We start from the raw sequence: 16,648 nt of genomic DNA on the forward strand, positions 1-16,648 counted from the left end.
TGCAAGTGGATGGAATGAGAGATCGTTGTTGACCACGTACCGGCTCGGCTTGGAACCCACTCTCCGAATCCAGCTGGCCACATTAGATGATACTATGGGTCTGGAGAGATTCATCCAACATTCTCTCCGATGTTCCGATCGTCTCCGTTCCTATCAACAGGACACCATCACCCCCTCGTCTGCACTCCTCCAATCGCCTGAGTCAACAGCCTCTCCAGAACCAGAACCCATGATAATAGAGTCTGGAAGACTGACATCAGCGGAACGACAGAGGAGGCTGACCCGGGGTCTGTGTCTATACTGCGGTGTCAGTGGACACACCCGTATGGAGTGTCCCCTTCGTCCCATTCGGACTTCAGTGAGTGTATTCAGTACGAATATTGAACAATGTAAACCACTTACTACCACCGTACAAATAACTACTGCCTCTATTTCTCTCCTTGTCACAGCCCTCATCGACTCCGGGTCAGCAGGGAACTTCATCTCCCAATCCCTCTGTCGTCAACTCCACCTACGTACTGAGGCGTCCTCGCATATATACCAGATACAACCGATAACCCAGTGCACTCGATCTTCGACCCGTATCCATCGACAATGCGAAGACATCCTTCTTCAAGTGGGGTTGTTACATCAAGAGAGGATTCAATTTCTGGTTCTGGAGGGTGCAAATATGGACATCATTCTAGGGCGCCCGTGGCTGGTGAAGCACGATCCCATCATCTCTTGGGGCACAGGAGAGATAAAGAAATGGGGATCTGGATGTACACCTACCTGTTTTCCAAATCTCCCTCTTCAAGGTCGGAACCCCATTTCTTTGTTTACAACATCGGTCGAGAGTCCTCCTGAGAAGCAGTCTATCCACATTCCTAAGGAGTACAGCTCCTTTCATGATGTCTTCTGCCCCAAGAGAGCTTCCCAGCTACCGCCGCATCGGCCATGGGACTGCGCGATCGACCTAGTTCCAGATGCCCAGTTGCCAAGAGGTAGGATCTACCCGCTCTCGCTTCCAGAGAATCAGGCAATGGAAGATTACATAAGGGAGGCTCTGAGTCAGGGGTACATACGTCACTCAAAATCACCAGCCGCCTCAAGCTTCTTCTTTGTGGCCAAGAAGGACGGAGGGCTGCGTCCATGCATCGACTACAGGGTCCTAAATAACGGTACAGTAAAATACCGATATCCCCTTCCTCTGGTACCAGCCGCTTTGGAACAGCTCCGAGAAGCTAAAGTCTTCACTAAATTGGACCTCCGCAGCGCGTATAATCTGATAAGAATACGTGAGGGGGACCAATGGAAGACAGCATTCGTGACCCCTACTGGCCACTATGAATATGAGGTCATGCCTTACGGTCTGGTCAACGCCCCCTCCGTATTCCAAAACTTCATTCATGAAGTCCTCCGGGAGTTTCTTCACCACTTTGTAATAGTGTACATAGATGACATCCTCATTTACTCCCGGAGTGAGGCCGAACATCGCCAACACGTTGCGGAGGTCCTACACACATTGAGAGAACATCACCTCTACCTCAAAGCGGAGAAATGCTCATTCCACCAGAAGTCGATTCATTTCTTGGGATACATCATTGACCAAACCGGTATACGTATGGATGGGAAGAAAATTGAGGCTGTTCTATCCTGGTCAGAACCCACTTCCATTAAGGAGCTCCAGAGGTTTCTTGGGTTTGCTAACTTTTATAGACGGTTTTATCAAGGACTACAGCAGGATTACATCACCTCTCACTAATCTCCTCAAGGGTAAACCCAAAGGACTGGAGTGGACCAAAGAAGCAGCCGCAGCCTTCCGCCTTCTTAAGAAGGAGTTCACAAGGGCCCCACTCCTGACTCATCCTGACCCAAATCTTCCTTTCGTGGTGGAAGTGGACGCATCCACCACCGGCGTCGGGGCAGTATTATCCCAACATCATGATACACCGCCCCGACTGCATCCCTGTGCCTATTTCTCTCGGAAGTTGAGCCCGGCGGAGCAGAATTACAGCATAGGAGACAGGGAGCTTCTAGCAATCAAGCTAGCCTTGGAGGAGTGGCGTCACTGGTTGGAGGGAGCCAAACATCCGTTCCAGGTGATCACAGATCACAAAAACCTCCAATATATCAAAGAGGCCAAGAGACTATGTCCACGTCAAGCCAGATGGTCACTTTTCTTCTCACGTTTTGATTTCTCCATTTCCTATCGTCCAGGACCCAAGAATCTAAGAGCAGACGCTCTCTCTCGTTTACACGAGCATCACGATCATGAAGAACTCCCAACGAAGATTCTTCCCGAACACATCTCCATTTGTCCGATCACCTGGAACGCTCCTCCAGTCGTTGCCACTCCGGAAGCCCCTGCTCCGCCGGGATGCCCTCCTCATCGGCAGTTCATACCACCTGAACACCGGGTAGATCTGATCCACTCCTTACATACCTCGCTAGGCACTGGACATCCAGGGATCAACAATACTCTCTCGCTAGTATCCCAACGATTCTGGTGGCCAAACATGGCAAGGGATGTGAGGCAATATGTTCAGGGCTGTAAGGACTGTGCCCAATCCAAGAGCCCACGTCATCTACCCGCTGGAAAGCTCCATCCCTTGCCGATTCCGAACCGTCCCTGGTCACACCTAGGAGTGGACTTTATCACTGACCTCCCCTCGTCAGAAGGTAATACCTGTATTCTAGTCATCGTAGATAGATTCTCAAAGTTTGTCAACTAATCCCTCTGAAAGGTCTTCCCACAGCCTTTGAAACAGCCGACAATATCTTTAATCAAGTCTTCAGGTCATTTGGTATTCCAGAAGATATTGTGTCGGACAGAGGTCCACAGTTCATCTCACGTCTATGGAAAGCCTTCTTCAAGCTCCTAGGTGTGGCCGTCAGCCTCTCTTCTGGATATCATCCCCAAACCAACGGGCAGACAGAGAGGAAGATTCAGGAGGTGGGACGGTTCCTGAGGACCTTCTGCAGTGGTCACCAGAGCTCCTGGAGCCAGTATTTGGGCTGGGCAGAATATGCCCAAAATTCACTGCGGCAACCCTCCACCGGACTCACGCCATTCCAGTGCGTCCTGGGCTTTCCAACCACCGCTCTTTCCCTGGGATGGCGAACCATCTGATGTCCCCGCAGTGGATCACTGGTTCCGGGAGAGCGAGAGAGTCTGGGACGAGGCTCATCAACATCTGCAGAGGGCAGTCCGTCGAAGCAAGGGTAACCGCCGATAGAAGAAGGTCTGAAGAACCCAGATACACACCCGGACAAAAGGTGTGGCTATCCACCCGGGACATACGCATGCGACTGCCCTCTCGCAAGTTAAGTCCCCGATTTGTTGGTCCCTTCACCATCGTGGAACAGGTTAACCCCGTCACCTACAAACTACAATTACCCTCTCACTACCGTATTCACCCTACATTCCACGTATCACTCCTGAAACCCTATCACGATCCTGTTCTTCCCTCCACAGAGCCTGACCACGAAGAGGAACCCCCCTCCTCCACTGCTCCTAGAAGAAGGAGCCGTCTACGCAGTGAAGGAGATCTTGCGTTCCCGACGTCGTGGTGGCCAGTTGGAGTACCTGGTGGACTGGGAAGGGTACGGCCCCGAAGAAAGGACATGGGTTCCCAGAGCTGATATTCTCGATCCTAGTCTCATGGTGGAGTTTCATGAGAGCCACCCTGAGTTCCCAGCGCCTAGAGGCAGAGGGAGACCACCACGGCGTCGGAGGTGTCGGCCCTCAGGAGCGGGCCCTGGGGAGGGGGGTACTGTCACGGATTGGTCAGGCTCTCACGATCCCCACTCACGAAGATCACCATCACCTGACTTCTAATGAGCACACAGCTGCATCACATTCACGAGCACCAGATAAAAGCACAGCACTCCAGTCGCTCATTGTCCGGGCTCGTCTCGACGAAAGCGGACAACTGAGCGACCACTCAGCGTAGTCATCCTCAGCTAAAACAAACGATTTACTTACCTGTTCTCTTTGTATTCCTCCTAGTCTTCCTGGTCCTCCCGAATCGTCCTGTCTTCCAGTCCTTCCAAGTCTGTGTCATCCTCTGTCAGCTGTATCTGGTGTGTGCTGTCCATCCTCGTGTATTCCTATTACCCAGCCACGGAGGAAAAGACCCCAACATCATTCCTGATCCTCCTGGCTATCCTTCATGTGCTCCTTGTTGTCATTTAATAAACACCCTAACGTTTCCTTACCTCTGTCTCCTGTCCGCTTCATAACACTCATGAGGCAGTTTTAATAGCAAAAATCATTGATGACCTATTAAAAATGTTTTAAACGTTACAGTACAGCCCCAAAATAAACAGTTTCATTTAAGTCTTTATATTTTGTCTCTACCTTTCCAACCAGGTTTTCCCCATTTGTAAAGAAGTGAAAAAAATTGCATAATGACTTATACTTGTATATATATTTCTGATAATTTCAGGTCAAAATAAGCATATCGTTTCATTTTTATAAATAAATGGTATGCTAAATGAAGAAGTGACATTATATCACTCACATTTTTTCATTTTAACTTCCACCAAATTTCTTTGCAACATTAAATCAGACATTACTTGCATTTGAAATTCTTTCAATGATCATAAAATCACTCTTGTACACTTTATAGGATGCAGAGAGACACAAAAACTTTTTGACAATTTGACGTTGCAAAAAATAAAAAAATAAAAACATCTCACCTCGCACCAGGTTCTGAGATCCAGATCAAAATGTTAGTCATAATTCATATTAGTTCAAATCTGCTGTTGATGTTAGTTTAGTCTACATTTGACCATGGTTCAATTAAAGTGGCCGGTTCGTCTCTGCTTCAGACAGTGAAATCAACGGAAGTGACTGCAACAGTGTTTGTGGTCTCAGATGTTTGTCCGGAGAGACGAGAAGACTAAACCACAGAAAGGAAGTCGACACACACACACTAAAACGCATCTATGCAGCACTGTTTTACAAAACACAATGTTTGAGTTGCCGTAATGCAATTCATGCTGTTTGATTACACAAGATTAGATTAAAGATGCATTCACTTGGTCTTTCTTTACCTTCTTTCATTTATTTCATCATTTTCAGAGCGCAGGACAACTGAAGGACACCAGCTCATGCTTCATGGGGAAATGGAATATACAGGATGGATGGATAGTTGGATGGATGGATAAAAAGACAGAGGATGTTGTTAGTATAAAGACCTGGTTAAGAGCATTTAACCCACACACAAGCTTGTAATGTGTTTGTTTGGTATCTTAAAAAAACTAATAACATTTAATTACAAATTTTATATAGCAGCCAAGGAAAAGGAATATTCTTAAATGCATAAAAAATATGATTAAATAAAAAACAATGAAAGAGAAAAAATAAAAACTCTACAAAAAGGACTTAAGTTATACTTTTACTTAAAAATGAACAAACATATAATTATAACAAACTGACATTAAGAAACATTAATATAATATTAGTTTTATATGAATCCCGTTATTAAAAATGTGAAACTAAAATAACTGAAACTGTAAAAACAAAAAAGTGTTCAACTTTTTATTGGTATTTATGGGACAGCTTTTAAAAAGTTTTCGATGGGGCCATACGGATACGGTTAGTGGAAAGAGGGTAAAATGGATGATGGTACCTTCTCCTATGACCAAGAGATCTGCGCTCCACTTCACCTTGTGCCGCACTGGAAAAAGTGATGGATGAAAATGATGAGGAGAGTAATGGATGGACAGAAATAATGAACCAACAATTAACATGAGGATTTATGAGATGACTGTCAAGCTATAGAAATGCAGACTATGATGACGAATAAAATAAGTGGGGAAAACACTTTTATTGTTTACTTTTATAAACTTATAATTAAAAAAAAAAATTGATTTATTTTATTATTATTATTATTATTATTATTACTATGTTATTATTATTATTACTATTATTATTATTGTTATTATTATTATTATTATTATTATTATTATTATTATTATTATTATTATTTAAATAAATTTTAAGTTAAAATAACAGGCAAAAATAAAATAATGCTATAATTATTATAATAAAATGAACCAGTTTTTGCTCAAATGCATTTTTTCAAACAAACAAATAAATAAATAAATAGGTAAATATTTAATTAATTAATTAAATAAATAAATAAAGTAGATAAAAATAAATAATAGATAAGAATAAATACCTAAACAGATAAAAATAAATAAATTAAATAAACAAATAAATAGATAAGTAAATAAATAAATATAGATAAATAATAAATACATAAATAGATAAAAATAAAGATATATAAAAAGATACATAAACAAATAAATATAAAATATAATAAATAAATAAAAATAAATAAATTGATAAGAATAAATATAAAATATAATAAATAAATAAAAATAAATAAATTGATGAGAATAAATACATAGATGGATTTTAAAAAATAATAAGTAAATAAATAAATAAATAAGTAAATAAATAGATAAATAAATAAATAAAAGTTTTTCTTTCATTTATTTATTTAAACATTCTTCACTGAAGTTCCTCTATAAAAGCGTATGGTTTACATGAAAAGAAACCGCATCATGATGTAAACCATGATGCTTCCTCTCTTCTGTCTGTGACTATTAGAGGTCATCAAGTGTTTATCGTGGGCAAGAAAAGTGTCCTGTGTGACCCAAATACAGCTCTTTCTCACAGAACAGCTGCTTGCTTACTAAGCCCTCGGAGGAACAAGCTCACACTATGGGGATTTCCTTTCACAAACACACAAACATATTCTCATGCAGGGAAGCTGCACACAACTGAACTAATGTTAAGATGGTGGGATGATAATCAAATCTGAGAAGCAAGTGAATATTCAAACGTGCGATATTATGAAGATAAACACAATGAATGATAAGAAGTGGACACCATACCAGGCACATTTGCATAATTCTGTGATCATAATATCAGATTATTTAGAGGAAATGTAAATATTAGCTGCCTGATGAGAGTTAAATCTAAATACAATAGCCACAGACATGATTAGCCTAATATTTCCATGTAATGTTAAACAATTAGCCTGATAGTTTAGCAAATTGTGTGTTAATTAACATGCTAATTTAGCTTCCTTATCTAGAAAATACTGCAATATGGTTTTAAACCTAGTCTACCATTTGAATGTAGTGCTAAGCATTAACAATTATCGAAAGTTTAGCATACCTCTACTCAATTAGCACGCTAATTTAGCTCCCTTATCTAGAAAATACTGCAATATTGTTTTAATCCCACCCTACCATTTCAACATACTACTAAGCATTAGCAATTCTTATGGCAGTTTAGCATACCTCTACTCAGTTAGCATGCTAATTTAGCTTCCTTATCCAGAAAATACTGCAATATGGTTTTAAAACTAGCCTTACATTTCAATGTATCGCAAAGCATTAACTGTTGTGGTAGCTTAACGTATACTCAGTTAGCATGCTAAATTATCTTCATTTTCTAAAAAAATACTGCAATATGGTTTTTAACCTAGTCGCCATTTCAACATACTGCAAAGCATTAACAATTATCGTGGCAGTTTAGCATACCTCTACTCAACTAGCATGCTAATTTAGCTTCTTTATCTAGACTGTACTACAATATGGTTTTTAACCTAGCCTGCCATTTGAATGCATCGCTAAGCATTAACAATTATCGCAGCAGTTTAGCAAACCTCTACTCAATTAGCATGCTAATGTAGCTTACTCATCTAAAAAAAATACTGCAATAATGTTTTAAACCTAGCTTGCCATTTCAACGTACTGCAAAACGTTAACAATTATCATGGCAGTTTAGCATACCTCTACTCAATTAGCATGCTAATGTAGCTCTCTTATCTAAAAAATATTCCAATATGGTTTTAAACCTAGCTTGCCATTTTAAGGTAATGTATCGCTAAGCATTAACAAGTATCATGGCAGTTTACTATAGCATACCTCTACTGAATTAGCATGCTAATGTAGCTTCCTTATCTAGAAAATACTGCAATATTGTTTTAAACCTAGCTTGCCATTTCAAGGTACTGCAAAGCATTAACAATTGTTGTGGTAGTTTAGCATACCTCTACTAATTTAGCATGCTAATTTAGCTCCCTTTTCTAGACAATACTACAATACAGTTTTAAAACTAGCCTGTCATTTCACTGTATCGCTAAGCATTAACAATTATCGTGGCAGTTTAGCATCCTTCTACTCAACCAGCATGCTTATTTAGCTCCCTTTTCTAAAAATATCGCAATACGGTTTTAAACCTAGCCTGCCATTTCACTATATCACTAAGCATTAACAATTATCATCATTGATAAATTACACATTATCAATTATCAGTTTTAGCATCCTTCTACTCAATTAGCATGCTAATTTAGCTCCATTTTCTAAAAAAAAATACTGCAATGTGGTTTTAAACCTAACCTGCCATTTCACTGCATCACATTAAGCTTTAACATTTATCCTAGCTATTTACTGTAGCATACCTCCACTCAATTAGCATGCTAGTTTAGCTCCCATTGCTAAAACAAAAACACACTAATGTAAAAAGTGCCTCAGTGTCATTTGTACTTTTTAAGACTGTAAAACAATGACTGGGCCAGTATTGCCAACCCAAGGACAAACAAATTAGTCCTAAAAAATTCAAGGCACATCTGCGATTTAAGCATACAGATCACATGCTGTTGGAAAAATCGACTGCATGCTATGTCCATGACAAAATCGAGGTCATGAGAATTAGCATACGCATAAAAAGCCCGATAAGAGTTTGTGTTGAAAGGGATAGTTCACCCAAAAATGAAAACGTACTCATCTTCAAGTGGTTCCAAATCTTTATGAACACAACAGAAGATATTCTGAAGAAAGCTGAAACCATTGACACCCATAGTATGAAAAACAAATAGTATTGAAGTCAGCGTTTACAAATTTCCAGCTTTCTTCAACAGAAAGGTGAAGAGTGAGTAAATGATGACAGAACTTTAATTTTTGGGTGAACCTCCCATTAAAATACCTTAAATTTGCATTTATTTGTATTATTTATTTAATTAGTTATGTTTCATACCTGCGCTGACTCATTTCTGTCTCCCCTGCTGAATTTTTGCCCGGCCCCCAACTGTGTCTTCGAAAAGGGGACAATGATCGTATGGTAGTCCGTAACATGGCCGATCGCTCTGGAACCTCAGTGAGACGGTCCTTTTTCTCTTCCTCCTCTGTTTCTCCAGAAGCTCCAGGAGATGTGGGCTTTTCTTGAAAGGGGTCTGAAGCAGGAGCCTCTGTGCTAGTCTGAGGGGTGGCGCAAGGGGTTCCCAAGCTGGAGGAGTCATCTGTGGAGGACGAATAGGACATGGACACGCCGCTGGTGATGGTGATGCTGTCCTCAGCCTTTGATGGAGAAAGAAATTGGACATATCATGTTTGGTAGACAATTTGACATGTTTTGCCACTCCAAACACTTTATACCAGGGGTGTCCAAACTCGGTCCTGGAGAGTTTATCTCCAACTTGCTTCAACACACCTGCAAGGAAGCTTCTAGTACAGGGGTGTTCAAACTCGGTTCTGGAGGGCCGGTGTCCTGCTGAGTTTAGCTCCAACTTGCTTTAACACACCTGCCAGGAAGTTTCTAGTTTATCAAGTAACAGCTTTATTATCTGGTTCAGGTGGGTTTGATTAGAGTTGGAGCTAAACTCTCCAGGACACCGGCCCTCCAGGGTCGAGTTTGGACACCCCTGTTCTAGTATATCTAGTAAGAGCTTGATTAGCTGGTTCAGGTGTGTTTGATTAGGGTTGGCGCTAAACTCTCCAGGACACCGGCCCTCCGGGAGTTTGGACACCCCTGCTGTTCATATTCCTCAGGCAGAAGCAGTGTGTTGTAGCCACAGTGCACCAGAATAACAGCCAGTACACACCAGCTTATTGACAGAGAGGAGTGAGAGTGATGAAGACTATTAGCAGAAATGGGGATGGTTAGAAGCTAGGGGTGTAACAATAACCTCAGGTTATGATTTGATGTGTATCTTGATACTGAACGCACCACAAAATATCTCAGTATTGTGTGCTTTTTTTAAAAAGAAGAAGTTTTAGGGTAAGTTTAAGAGTATATCTACTCTATTACATACAAGTTTGAAAATGGCATTGTCGTCTTAAAACGCTTCATGTCCACGCTTTCATTTCCAATTCTTTCACTAAACGACTGAAAGTGATTCCGTTGATGTACTGCGCATGGGCACACATGTAGGACACTTTCACCTGCTTCATGTCCGCCTGGCATTTATTTATTTTTCATATTTTCCATCATTTACATCACAACAAAATTGTCGCAACTGCTGTCCACCTCTGAACAATAACTTCCAGTAAACATTCCGTGTCCTTTGAAGAGAGGCAATAGGGAGCATTTACAAACTGACAATAATCTCTAATTAACATTAATCTCTGCTTTTGTCATCCACCATGTTAGCTGAATTGGTCTCATGACTAATATGTGTCATTGTTTGCCCACTTTAGTCAGCATTGTCAAAAGATACATTTCTATTTTACAAAGACTTTTCGAAAATGCCGTTTTCGTGTTGTAGTGTGGACTGTGAAAATGGAGGCTTTCAAAAACGATGACGTATATTTGTCTCAGTGTGGATGGAAGACCAAAACAAAACAAAAAATGCATTTTTAGATGTCACTTTATTTTAATTGTCCCTTTAACGCATTTTGTTGAATTCATTTTATACTGCATCTACATGCTAACTAATTCTCAATAAATAAGTAAACTGTCAGGTTGGGGTTAGGGTTAAGTCGCCTTTCCACTGCACACAACATTCAGACACGACTGTCGGAATACGCCCCCTTGTGGCAGTCGCACAGAATTTTCATTTTTTTCATGCACCATGGGACAGAAGCTGTTCTCGCAGTGTCCGAAATAAAGGACGGCAAAAGCAAGAGCCTTTATTCCCCGTGCATTTACCATGGTTGAATAAATGAATACTAGAAACTCATAGACAGCTAAAAAAAAAAAAAGTTGGAGGGAATGTGGAGACGACATTTAAAAAAAAATCATATCTTTTATTACTCATTTATAAATAGATTTTTTTTTATTTAGATTTTTTCTGATTCAAAAAATAATGAAAAACTCCTATTTCTCATCTCGCACTCACGGACCTGCTTGGACAACACTGAAATACATCACATCTGGTTAACCGGTCACATACGGTCTAGTCGCTCAAATATTTTAACGGATTCGCAGCTCATAGTATCCGAATTTTCCGCATATGGAAATGATTGGAACCACGCAGCTCTCGGCCTACTCTCCATTGGAAATGAATGACTTCCAGTCTGTCGCTTGTTGTTTGAGGTGTGCAGTGGAAAGACGGCTTTAGGGTTAGTGTGAGTTGACAAGTACTTGTAAAGGTTCCTATAGTCAGTTAAATGTCTGTTGAAGGAGCAGTATCAACAGATATTATAGTATCACTCAAATGAGAATTGGCATGTAGAGATAATACAACTTTTAGTCAACAAAATGTGCAACAGGGACCATCAAAATAAAGTGTTACCCATTTTTAAATGAAAACATATTAGTGTGAACATGGAACATGGCATGGAACATTAGTATTATTATTGTTATTTCTCAAAGCCAGGTAAATAGTTGAGCACACACACTGAAGAAGACTTCATTCACAGACATGCATGTCCTCTCTCTCTCTCTGAGGGAAACAAACCCTTCAGTATCAGCTCACATATGATTTTGTGGCCACAAATTCATCATTGATGTACGGTGTAAACATTTTTTGGATGAATTAAACATTACCGTTTACATTTTTTGACAAATGAAGAAAAGTTTGTCTTATGTTTACATTGAAATTATGTCTTTTATATAATCATATTTGGCTATAAATCGCATCTAGAGGTGTTTCTATAAACAGTCACAGGTCGTAATTTCCGCAGCAAAATGAGTGCTTATTAATTATTTTGGATGTCTCCCTTATCTGACCAGATTTTGAAGTCTCTTCTAATGTTCTGATGAGTTGATGCAGGTGTGTTTGATTAGGAAGAGGTTGAAAATGTGTCCTGTTGATGTGCCTTCAGGAACAGGGTTGGGAAACATTGGCTTAAATAATCTTGCATCCTTGTACTGGTACACTATAACCCATACATCCCAGAGGGTGAACACTTACTGCTGGACTCACTTGAATATCTTTCAGTAGCTTTCACCTAGCTTTCCCAGGTGTTCTGACCAGGCCAAACCCTACTTGGCATCAGTGGGCAACAAGTTTACAGTGGCAGAGTGATAGTTGCTGGTAAGCACATGTGAATTTGGCAAATAACCGCTGATGACGTTCCACACCTTTACATCTGCAGTATAATACACATGAGCAAACTCGTTTTTTCTTTCTTTCTGCAAACCCCAAGGAGTCTCCAAGTTCTTTCCATCCTTGTAAAGCTTACATAACATAGAAACACACACAACTCTGACACTCATTTCCATTCACAGCGGCTCATTAGTTTCCTCACATGCTGAGACCGCAGCCAGGCAAGGGGTGTGGTGAGCTAGCGGCTACATTACACTGACCATAATGGTTGACTTTTATGAGCTATGGGAAGAAGAAAAAAACACACTTCCAGAACACAAGTCAACCTTCGGTGAAGTGACTCTACCTGCTTTCAAAAAAAACTTACATACTACATACACTTTCTGTAAAAGAAGTAGGTTAGTTTTGTTAGTGTACTACGAAAAGAAACGGCCAATATTAGCATTCAAGTTTATAATTTTCCAACAAAATAAACTTAAAAACATTGATTACATATTGCTTGTTCTTATGTAAAAAAAAAAAATTATGTGACAACACAAAAAAAAGTTTGGCCACTGAAAAAAATTGCCTTTTGAACTTCAACTATGAGATGAAAAAACTTAGTAAAAAGCCTAGATTAGCTAGAACGCTACAGAAAAATTTTGGTTAACACTACTTATAGGGGTGTTCATAAAACTGACATGAAAACTTTTTAATCATAACATGACACCTGAATATGAATGGGATTTTACATTTACATTTAGTCATTTAGCAGACGCTTTTATCCAAAGCGACTTACAAATGAGGACAAGGAAGCAATTTACACAACTATAAGAGCAGCAGTGAACAAGTGCTATAGACAAGTTTCAGGCTATAGACAAGTTTCAGGTGACAAGTTTCATTTTATGCATGTTTAGTGCAAATGCCATCAAGTCTCATTTGCTCAGTTATGTCATTTTTAAATGCAAAGTTGACAATGTCTGAGATGTCTTTGTCATGAGAACTTGAACTTATCAAGACAATATAACTTGTAATAAATCTGTCATAAACATGATTTCCCTTAAGACATAATAATTGTGTTATGAACATTATAACTTATGTTTTTAAATAATAATGATGCTGTAATAAAATTATTTTACAGAGTACAGGACACGTAATGACAATGATTTTGTTTGTTCCACTGAAAAAAGTATCAGACAACATTAATTATACATTGACTATTACATTATTTAAAGCAAGACTCAAAACTTACTTATTTAAAGTGGCTTTTAATACTTAATTGTATCTGTGCTGTTGTTGTATATACTTTTATATTATTTCTCTTGTTATTTTATTGCTCTTGTTTTATTGTACAGTGTCCTTGAGTTGCCAAAAAGGCGCCTTTAAATAAAATGTATTATTATTATTATACAGTTATATTTGCCTCATTACAATCATGTTTGTGACAGATTTATGACGAGTTATGTTAGCTTGATAATGTCAAGTTGTAATGACAAAGATAGGTTGTGATGTCTGATTATCTCAAGTTTCCTAGGACATGTCAAGCAATTACATATTTGCTTTAAAATTACACAACTGAGGGAATTATATGTAATGACAGACGTCATAAGCACGCATAAAATTTTGTTCATATTCAATATTTGTCATGTCATGATTATAAAGTGTATCTTATAAACACCCCTTCATGTAAAGTGTTATCAAATTTAGATTCATTTTATTAGTAAAAGCTGGCTAAAAATGTAGGAGGTTTAAAAGTACCACTCATTACTTTTTGCTTATACAAAAAAAGACTAACAAATCATGAACAAATCAACATACACAACCTGACAAATGTCTTTTCGTCAATCCAAGTTGTAAGTGCAACAAATAATAACTTTACTTCTAGTTGATCATTTGGAAAAGTGTCACATTTTTGTTTCCAACTAATCATCTGTTGAACTGCATCCCAAACATCACAAACACTGCAGAAGGCCTACTGGGACCCGTATGGACCCAAGATTCTCATAGAAACCAGTCAAGTTTGGTGAAGGAAAAAAAATCATGGTTTGGGTTTACATTCAGTATGGGGACGTGCGGGAGATCTGCAGAGTGGATGGCAACATCAACAGCCTGAGGTGTCAAGGCATTTGTGCTGCCCATTACATTATAAACTACAGGAGAAGGTGAATTCTTCAGCAGGATAGCGCTCCTTTTAATAGTTCAGCCTCCACATCAAAGTTCCTGAAAGCAAAGAATGTCAAGGTGCTTAAGCATTGGCAAGCCCAGTCACCAGACATGAACATTATTGAGCATGTCTGGGGTAAGATAAAGGAGGAGACGTTGAAGATGAAACCAGAGAATCTTGATGAACTCCTGCTAGAAGTCCTGCAAGAACGCTTTCTTTGACATTCCAGAAGTTATTAGAGTCATTGCAGAGATGTATGGATGCAGTCCTTCAAGCTCATGGGAGTCATACACAATATTAAATCTTTTTTCCACTGCACCATGACTTTATATTTTATACTGTACATTATTTCTGTTAAGTGACAAGACTTTTGTCTAAGCAAAGTCAGACCTTACTGTCCTAATTAAATCATTAAAAAATCAAGGCATGATCATATTTTATTTTGGTAAAATAAGCATAATCTAGAGGCTTTGCCTTTCATATAAGCCACTTCTGATACCAAATGATCAACTAGAAGTCAAGTTATTATTTGTTGATTCCTAAAACTTAAGCGACAAGCCTTTTGTCAGGTAGTGTACAATCCCAGAAACAAAATATTACAGTTCTCTAAAACAAATGTAGTCATTCTCTCTGACTTGCTAAGAGCAACACTCAAGTGTCAAAGCCTGTGGTAAACATCTTGAAATGAAAGCAAGAAGTTTAAGGGGTGGAGGTTGAATCCGCAGGGAAACTCTTAGAGGAGGTGGGAAAATAAGAGGAAGAACGCCTGAGGATGAGCTCATAATTACAGCCTTGGCCCACAGATCTGCTCACGTCACATGATATGATGTCAGAAGCACAAGATGCAGTGTGTAGAGCACTAAATGAGACGTATTACATAACTGCTTCATCTGGCTCAGTAATGAGACATAGAAACAAAACAAACAGCAACTCTGCTTTGAAAAAAAAACAAACCGAATTGGATAGAATATCAAATCCGCACTAACCTTATTATTAAAAACGCTGTCCTCGCCCAAATCCTGACTAAACAGAGAGTCTCCATCGCTGGCGGACCCTCGCATAGTGCTTGGCGACTCTTTGTGACGTATGCTCTCGGGTGATGGTGTCAAAGAGGGGACTTCTGAAAAATAAAATCACAATAATGAATTCAGATGAAGTCAATGAACAACACAAGAACAACAAACAGCAAAGAGAATGAATCAATACACAGTGATTCTGAAAGTGACTCAGTCCATTGTGTTGCATCTCGTCTCGCAATGGCCGCAGACAGGATGTTGATGTCATCGACTTAAATAGATGATCTTATTTGACTAGTGGAGTCTGTTGTATTGACAGGAAGACATTCATTTGGTCTTTGGGAGGATGTGTATGCCGTTTCCCATGCAACACAATGTGGGCACTATTTAGATTGGCCTCACACAGACAGACAGTCTGAGCAAAGAGGGCATCCGTTTGTTTGTAGCATGCTAGAAGATGACGTAAAGAGGTTTTCGTGATATCTGTATTGCAACCTACTTTATGTGATGCAATGTTGACGTCAAATGCTGAGCGTCCTATGAATTTCTGTGGTATTTCAGAGTAAATTCATGCATTGGCTCGTGGTTTGACAAAAGCCATGAATGTTTTGGTTTCTATGTTGAATTTGGTGCAAAATCAAGGTTGTGAAGAATTGATTTAAGAGTATATGTATGTGTGTCACCTGAGATCACTGAAGAGGATTCCTTCTCCTGGGGTCCAGAGTCTTGACTGGCATCAACTGAATAAAATGTTTCGGTCTCTCTGTGGATCTGCAATGAGAAGATTGTTCCAGTTTAGAGTCAGTTCATGTCCAAATTTCTTACAGTTGGCATAAAACAATAGTTACAAAAGCAACTGTATTTCCTATTGTGATGTACAGTAGTATGCAAAAGTCTTAGGCCACTAGTTTATTCACCTAAAAAAAAAGTTTTAAGTTGGTTATTTCTATATTTTTCTGTAGCATGTCAGTTTGAAACATCAATTAACATTTTGAAACATTATCTTTAGGATTATTGTCTGCAAGGAGTCTGTCAACAGCCAGTGCTCCACAGCGAGATCTAATCTGATCATCATTCAGGCTGTCTGGAATGCATGAAGAAACAGGACAAAGACAAACTTAATCCAGTAGAACTTTGGCAACATCTCTAAGATGCTTCAAAAAATCTACCTGCAAATACTTGCAGCCTAAAGCCTGGTTAATAGGCAATGCATC

At 39.3% G+C, this 16,648-nt stretch overlaps 1 protein-coding gene across 11 annotated transcripts in view; it reads right to left on the minus strand.

Moving 5' to 3' along the window:
- Positions 1–16,648, minus strand: part of akap13 (A-kinase anchoring protein 13) — a 101,024-nt gene that overhangs the window by 53,562 nt on the left and 30,814 nt on the right. For 8 of the 11 annotated variants that reach the window (XM_056451675.1, XM_056451677.1, XM_056451668.1 and 5 more), the window contains 5 exons: positions 16,118–16,205; positions 15,405–15,538; positions 9,044–9,363; positions 5,619–5,666; positions 5,041–5,100 (listed from right to left, as the gene is read on the minus strand). In XM_056451675.1, the coding sequence (XP_056307650.1) occupies positions 5,041–5,100; positions 5,619–5,666; positions 9,044–9,363; positions 15,405–15,479 (503 nt within the window). In that variant the 5' untranslated portion in view covers positions 15,480–15,538; positions 16,118–16,205. Of the gene's footprint in view, positions 1–4,683; positions 4,749–5,040; positions 5,101–5,618; positions 5,667–9,043; positions 9,364–15,404; positions 15,539–16,117; positions 16,206–16,648 lie in introns of those variants that run through there. The other 3 variants (XM_056451672.1, XM_056451673.1, XM_056451676.1) reach the window with 3 other exon arrangements.

Source organism: Danio aesculapii, chromosome 25, assembly GCF_903798145.1.
Source record: "Danio aesculapii chromosome 25, fDanAes4.1, whole genome shotgun sequence".
NCBI classification, from domain to species: domain Eukaryota; kingdom Metazoa; phylum Chordata; class Actinopteri; order Cypriniformes; family Danionidae; genus Danio; species Danio aesculapii.